This window comes from Cryptomeria japonica, chromosome 4 (genome assembly GCF_030272615.1).
Source record: "Cryptomeria japonica chromosome 4, Sugi_1.0, whole genome shotgun sequence".
Lineage (NCBI taxonomy): Eukaryota > Viridiplantae > Streptophyta > Pinopsida > Cupressales > Cupressaceae > Cryptomeria > Cryptomeria japonica.
In genome coordinates this window covers 250063026-250070397 of record NC_081408.1, presented here as the reverse complement: position 1 = coordinate 250070397, position 7372 = coordinate 250063026, and the positions used below count along the sequence as shown (strand labels likewise).

The 7372-nt window shown below is 33.0% G+C and overlaps 1 protein-coding gene across 2 annotated transcripts; it reads right to left on the bottom strand.

Annotated features, from left to right (window-relative positions):
• Positions 1-1697: 1697 nt before the first annotated feature.
• LOC131045628 (probable xyloglucan endotransglucosylase/hydrolase protein 5) lies at positions 1698-4140 on the bottom strand. 2 transcript variants are annotated; one of them, XM_059218675.1, is made up of 5 exons: positions 3998-4140; positions 3800-3907; positions 3534-3634; positions 2552-2745; positions 1698-2195 (listed from the first exon to the last, which is right to left on the bottom strand). In XM_059218675.1, the coding sequence occupies exons 1-5, from the start codon at positions 4002-4004 to the stop codon at positions 1796-1798; spliced, it is 810 nt and encodes a 269-aa protein (XP_059074658.1). In that variant the 5' UTR covers positions 4005-4140; the 3' UTR covers positions 1698-1795. The 2 variants fall into 2 exon arrangements, with proteins under 2 accessions (XP_059074658.1, XP_059074657.1); XM_059218674.1 differs by having other exon boundaries at positions 3800-4140.
• Between the last annotated feature and the right edge of the window lie 3232 nt (positions 4141-7372).

The following is a 7372-nucleotide window of genomic DNA, read 5'->3' as shown; positions in this document are numbered from 1 at the left end:
TCTTAGAGCTTCTTGTGCTCATATGTGCCTCCCTAGGATTTGCTCTTGGGATGGGGAGAGATTCCTATGTTATAAAGGGTTTGATCAAATTATTTTAATAAAAACTAATGCTAAATTGATTTATAATTCTCTATGCAGTAATGTTGATTTAATTGAGCATTTTAGCCATATATGACAGGTGAATTTGAATAGTAAAAAGTGGTATGATTTCTTCTCTAGATTAAGGAATAATAGTATAGAGCCTAAGAAGGCTTGTTTTAAGTGGTTACTACTTTTGCAAAGGTTACCTTATAAAGATTACAATAGTAGTAATGATCTTTGTAGTGTGTGCAAGAAACTTGAACATATCAAGCATTTTTTTTAAAAATATTTTATTGCTTAGGAGATTTGGAATCATTTTTGTTTTAACATGAGAGGATGTAATATAACATTGTTTTCTCTGAGACTATGTTTGGTTTTGTCTCAAATATGAATAAGGAATGTAACCTCTTTTGGCTTTATTTTCTAGTGAAATTTTATGGCAAATTTGGAAATCAAGGAATGTGAACAAATTTCAAGGGGGTAAAAGGATCCTTACGGAGTTTTGAAAGAGATTCATTGCTCTTAATGTTGCTATGCAAATTTTGTCACCTTGAACATCTCAAGGTTCAAATTTGAGAAGCTATTGGAGGATGGAGCAGTTAGAGTCAACTCTTTTGAGGTCTCATATTGTCACACTTGGGCATATACTAGAGAGGATTACAAACCTTCTGTGCGAGGATTACAAGAATTTGTGAAAGAATATAATGAAGAGAAATGGGCTTAAGAGAAACTCAAAGAAAAGAAGCCCATGGAAGCTGAAACCATGACCAGGAAAAAGGGAACTGGGTATTACATAATTCAAGGAGAATGCTTAGCTATGGAGGTGATTAATTCCAATGAGGAGATCTCAGCCATTGACCCCCACATTGGATGGAGGGGCCTGAACTAGTATAGTGAAATCAGGAATTACTAATGGCAATGTTAGGAAAGCTGAATAGTTTTTGGCAACAACTGTGCAACATAAGAACAAATGTTTTATATTGTTATATATCTTTTTGTAGTCCTAGATACTTCGTATGTGTATAGTTGATAGCGTTCATACAATGATAACGACTTGTGTGACCATGAAGTCGTGATTTTTTGATTCTTGTTGGTGACAACTTGGTGCTATCTTAACTTTCTCGCACATGGATGTTTATGCACATTTACAATTTATCTTTAATATAAAAAAAATTCTCATTCCTTATGCACTAATGACCATCATTATTTGGGATGACATCATTTTCAATAATCCACATTGTCATGTATTAATCCCACATATTATAGAACGATTTCATATATCAAGTCATTTCTATACAAAGTAAAATTGATCACACACAATATAAATTCAACTCTAAGAAATTTTATGACTATTCACAATCTAAAACATTCCTCAAATTACAAACATTAAGTTTTATACCATTAATGAATACAATGTATATAACATTAACATTTAATTTTCATCATTATTTTAAAAATTATATGCCCAACCCAATCTTCTCGTTTGATTTTCAAGCATTTATTATAATGATTTATATCTAAGGTACTGCATTTATATCTAAAGGTATTTCTTCCTGTCCTTCAAAGTTGAGAATAGTTGACCTTTTTACTTTATTCAATTATAACAGAAAAAAAAATCTTGACAACGAATCCCATAATTTACACCAATATCAAGATTTTACAAAATTCCAAAGGTTATCATACGGGATACCGGGTATGAATCAAATCCAGTGATTTAGGGGTTTATGGCACACTCAATGGGAACACTTGAAAACCTTCCAGACTTATCTTTGCAGTAGTCATAAAACATATAATTCTTCTGAACCCATCCGAGTTTATTGAGTTGGTCTTGACTGAGGCCCTCAAATTCTGGTTGCTCCCACCAATGCCCAACACAGGGTGAAGGTGAAGGTGAAGGTGAAGCAGATGCTACACACCCATCCACTTCAAAAGCTTGAAAAGATGCAACGAAAGGAGCTTTGCTCCAATCTATTTTCACTTTTCCGCCATTGGTGGCCCAGTTTTCCCCATTCCAGAGGGTGGAGATGATTTTCATGGGTCGATTCTTAGGATATGGGATGCCCAAAGATTCGTTACTTTTGAAAGCGCGAATGGGAATTGAATCCACACCAAATCTGTTTAAAAAGTATAGAATGACATCAGATACAATTATGCAATCATTTGCAGTCAGAACTCTGAAAGACATGTTTGATTCATTATATACGGAGAATTGAACATGATGGGAAAACCTTTTGTACAGGGAAAAAATTGAAAAAGATATATTTTTGATTAGAGAATCATTATAAATCAGAAGAGGGTTTTGAAAGAGCAATAAGTTATGGTCAACCCATCAATTGTTTGGTATGGATCTGGCCTCTGTTTGCACAGAGGCCCTCAAATTTATGAAACATCAAATAAAATGGGAAAAACAAACACACACAATTTCAACATTTAGAACGACAGGAGCAAAGATGCTATAACAATAACATACACAATCTGCTTTTGGTTCCATAGAATTGAGTAGTTATGGAAATCTGTTGATGGGTCAAACCAGAGTCGAATTCTTTGCTCTCTGTTTCCAACTCCATTCACAAAAACGTTGGTCTGCAAATGATATCCCTTTCCTGGCAGGTTTCCCAAAAATTCGAAGTCGATTTCATCGTGAGATGATGAATCTGATGACATCTGATGCAAGATGCAAATGCAAACATTAATTATCTCAATGGTTAATATGGTCCTAATTAAACCAGCTGAATTGCTGAAATCCAACATGTCATTATAAGGCTAACCATCTAGGGATCAACCAAACTCTATTGAAATTTGGGTGTTCATTTAAATGTGTTGCAATGTATTAGAAATTGTCATGAAGGAACATTTTAGCAGGTAATTATATTCCTGGTTTCTGATAATATGGATTTCTTTAAACAGGTTTAAAAAAAAGCGATTTCTTCAAAAAGTATCCGTTAAGTATGCCTGTGAACACAAGAAAATTGGTGATTTTTTTTCTGATTTAAATTATATTGAAATGTTTTTAAAAATCAATGTTTTAATCATACTTCATATTTAGAAACAATGCAGCACAGTTTAATCCAGGAAAAACATCAATCTGTTATAAACTGTGCAAACATCATATTTCTGTGATCACAAGTAAATTATTAACAAAGAAGAAAAGTTGTAAGAAAAGAAGGAATGTGAATGAAGTTGTAAATCAGTGCTGTAAATGAAGGAAAGATTTATATTAGATAGGTTAAAGTTTTTTCTTAGAAATGAAAAATATCTAAAAGGAATTGCCAAGTCAACAGTTGGGCAGTTTTTATCACTGGAAAAACTAATGAATATTTGTATAGAAGACTCTAGTCTGCAGGTAGGCTGTCCATAGTTGCTTTCTCATTCTTTTCTGTGTAGCGATAATCTCTGTAAATTGATATGGAATACTACTAAAAACTTTCAGGTTCTGAGACTTGCTTACATACATAATATGCAGTGACTGTTCCTGCAGAATTTCCAGCTATGAGCTTAATTTTCATGTTAAAGCTTCCAAACAAGTAATTATTTTTTGAGGTGAAACCAGAACCTGAAACAACCATTGAAAGACAATCTCAGTTTCAAGTCATCAACTTTATGAAAACATTGTCCAATACAATATGCAACAATCTCAGTTTCAAGTCATAAACTTTATGAAAACATTGTCTAATACAATATGCAACCTGCTTGATTGGTACAATGCTAAGTAAAATACCTGAAGCTTTGTCCAAAGAGAGCTCTACTGTCTGTCCATTATTGAACAATTTAACATGGTCATTTCCCCATGAGATATCAAAGCTGTCATTGAAGGTGGAGCATTCTCCTTGTGACAAAAAGTGTACAATCAGCATGAATACTGAACAGGCATAGCATCCACCTATTTTTAAAATTAAAAGCTTCAGACAAGTCTTACTCTTCATTGCAGATGCTGAAAGGCAAATATTTCTTGTTGCCTTCCCTTACTAGACATACAGGGAACAGATTCTGACAGAGCCTCAATGTCTTATGTTTCTATATACTGTTCAACATGCCATACTATTGATGGAGGTTGTACAAATAGTAAATAGAATGACGATAAAAAGGAACTATCAATGCAGGTGACATTTAAGGTTGCAGCTGTAATCATATTCTTTTTCAATGCTGGAATCCATTCCACTTATGATTGTCAAACAGTCTGAATACTTAAATGAATATAACTTTTGGGAAAGTGGACAACATATTCTTTATGGTCGGTTTTGTAAGTATTGAATCTCAAAGATACCATGCTGAATAGTTTACTACAATACAAAATTTGCATGGCCTATTATGCTCTATCAGATTCAGAGATGCACTTGCCAGTTGTAACATGTTTAAGACTTAAGAGGGAAGGACTTAGAAATGGGCCTCACTTAACTATACTTGTCATTTTGTGTGCATGAAGTGAAAGCTGCATTCTCACAGCAGGAGCTCCCAAATTTGATTCACCACATCTTGTACCAGTCTCCAAATACATTCTTTATTTTCCCCAAATTACCAACTTACAGGATTGTTACTTGGAATTGTTTTAAGAGGAAAGGGCTGATCAATCAATAATAACATTTATACATATATACATAAATGTGGGGCTGAGATAAGTTCTAGATTTGATTTCAAAATTTTATTGAATTTAAGCTATAGCATGAATACTCTACTATGATTCTGTCTATGAAATGCCAATTCAGTGATCAACATAAGGAGTGTCAGAAAGGGTTGAAGGATGTAGTATTCTTTTCATCTTAATCTGCAGTGGTCTAGGTTTGGGTATGCAGTGGTCTAGCTTTGGGTATGTGTGTTGGTTATAAGTCCATCTTTTACCATTAAAAAATGTACCAGACTTAACAAAAGTTTCACCTTATATTTTAAAAGAGATTTACAGAATTTATGAGATCTTAATAATTTAGATTGTCAAATATTTACGATTTAAGACATAAAATTTCTACAATCTATAATATTAATTGAATAATTTTAAAATTTGATAAAAAAAAAATCACATAATCTAATTAAAAAAAACTATACAATTTTTTCTTTCTTCAATAATTTTATAATCATTTGAAGAATATAGGGGAGCATACCAGTAGCCATTATAGCTAATTTTGTGCACCCATATATCCTACATGGTGCATTGGATTTTGATGATATTTTTTTTGGTTGTCTCTTTATGCGATTTAATTGCTTATAACTATTGTTTTGGCTTTTGAATAGTAACAATGCACGCTGTAGGATCCATTATGTGCGCAAGGGTCAAAAAGTGGTCATTTCAAAGTATTGCTCAATACCTACTTAAAGATGCACTACAACCACCTCAAATATGACCATTACTTACACACATATGCCCCAGTAGTGGTGCGCTATGGATACCATAAAGTTACGCAACTGCTTCAATTAAAGTTCATTAATTCTATCTATTGGGAGTAAAGTGAGTGGCTATTGATACATATAATTTATTAATGAACTTTTAGTTATATTTTTTTGATTTCTTTATAATTAGCAATTAGAGAGTTGAATAAGCAAGAAATGAATGATATTTGAAACATAAAGAATAACTGATGCTCTTCCCCTAAACAACTATCTCTGTAACTGGGATAGAGACTATAGAAGTCTCTGAACCATACTAGTACAATGAATGAGTTTGGTGTTGACTTATATCTATGAACAATTGTCAGAACTGATTTTCCTGTAGCTGTATGTAAAAATGTTCAAATAGTCCAGGTTTCATAAAACTGGGTCCCATAATTTAACCAGGACAGCATTTTCATGTTCCTCTGTCGGGCAATCAAATGATTTTTTCTTTTTAGCTTAATACAATTAACAGTTCTGTTTCTGAGATGGTCATTTGCCATTGGCTTTAGAAGAATGGTTAGCCATCTGAAGAATCATAAAATGAAGAAAGTTATTTGTACTTTTTATTTATAGGTGTGAGACAGTTGTCTCCAAATTTTATTCGATTAGAACAGATTGCCACTGGCCCATACCTAATATGATATGTAAGGCTTTCTGTCGTACATTTAATGAGCATTAGAGGTCTTGGAGAGTGAACTTATTTTCTTCGTAGAATTGGTGGTTTGATGAGATATAATAGTTCTAAACTAGGTAGAGGGTTCAGTAGTTTCACAGGTTCATTTTGTGAGTATATAATGGTCAAAATCTTTTCAATATAATTGTGATAAAAGATTAAAAAATATAATATTTTTATCTAATAGAAGAGTCTTAAATTATCAATTAAATATTTGAATACATCTAATTTAATGAAGCAATGTTTGTGATTATGGTATTACTTACATTTAATTTAATGATATAGTGTTTGTGATTACGGTAGATCTATGATTAATGTTCTAAATCTAGTCTACTTCTACCAATCATTCTTGGGTTGCAACCAAATGAAATTTGATTAGATCATTCTAGCTTCTTTTTTAAGATCCATGGATCAAGTCCCTATAACATCATTTGGAAGGCTTGATAGTTTGTCTCACAATGTCTAACCAAATTTGATTATTCCCTTATACATGGTTTAAGCTTTGCTACTTCTTCCATCTAGTAGAACCAGTTGATTCAACAAGATAACAAACCTCTTGGCATCATTAATAAATTTAAGTGGCAAACACCTCTTTAAAAAAACATCATCCAAGTGTTTTGAGAAATGTGGGATCCAATTGACTTTAAATGGGAATCTTGATAATAGCTCAAGCTTCAATTCATCCCATTCACTTGAGTAAACAGAGAATTCTAGACATTCAAAGGCTCATCCCATCTAACCTTCTTTATCTTGTAATCCACTTCTTTTCACTCCAGCTTTGTAAAAGATGGAAGATAGCTTAATACTTGTAACATCTGGTTTTTGCCCCTCCTTCCCTCCAACCCCTTCCCATTTTGTCTCAACACTAAATGAACATCTAAATTCAAATAGACAAAATAAAATAAACTTAATCTTCGAATTTAATAGTCTAAAACTGAATACTAGCCAACCCAACTCATTGTGTGGCAAATCCTTCACATCGAGTCACTCGTTAGTATCCACCTCAAATTTCTTTATTCCTTCCCCAAACTAAATGTCTATCCAACATGTCTTTTAGTTATTCCTCATGTCTTCACTAACTGCCCTCTTCCCTCATTCATGGTCTTGGAACTCTGCTCTTCTGGACTTATTTCATCCTCACAATGTGATCACCAATGCTTAAAAAAAAACTTTTTTCAAATTTCATAGTTCGTTCATACGTTGAAACTCAAATCCTTATGGCTATCATGTCACACCAGATGGCAAATCTGTCTATAG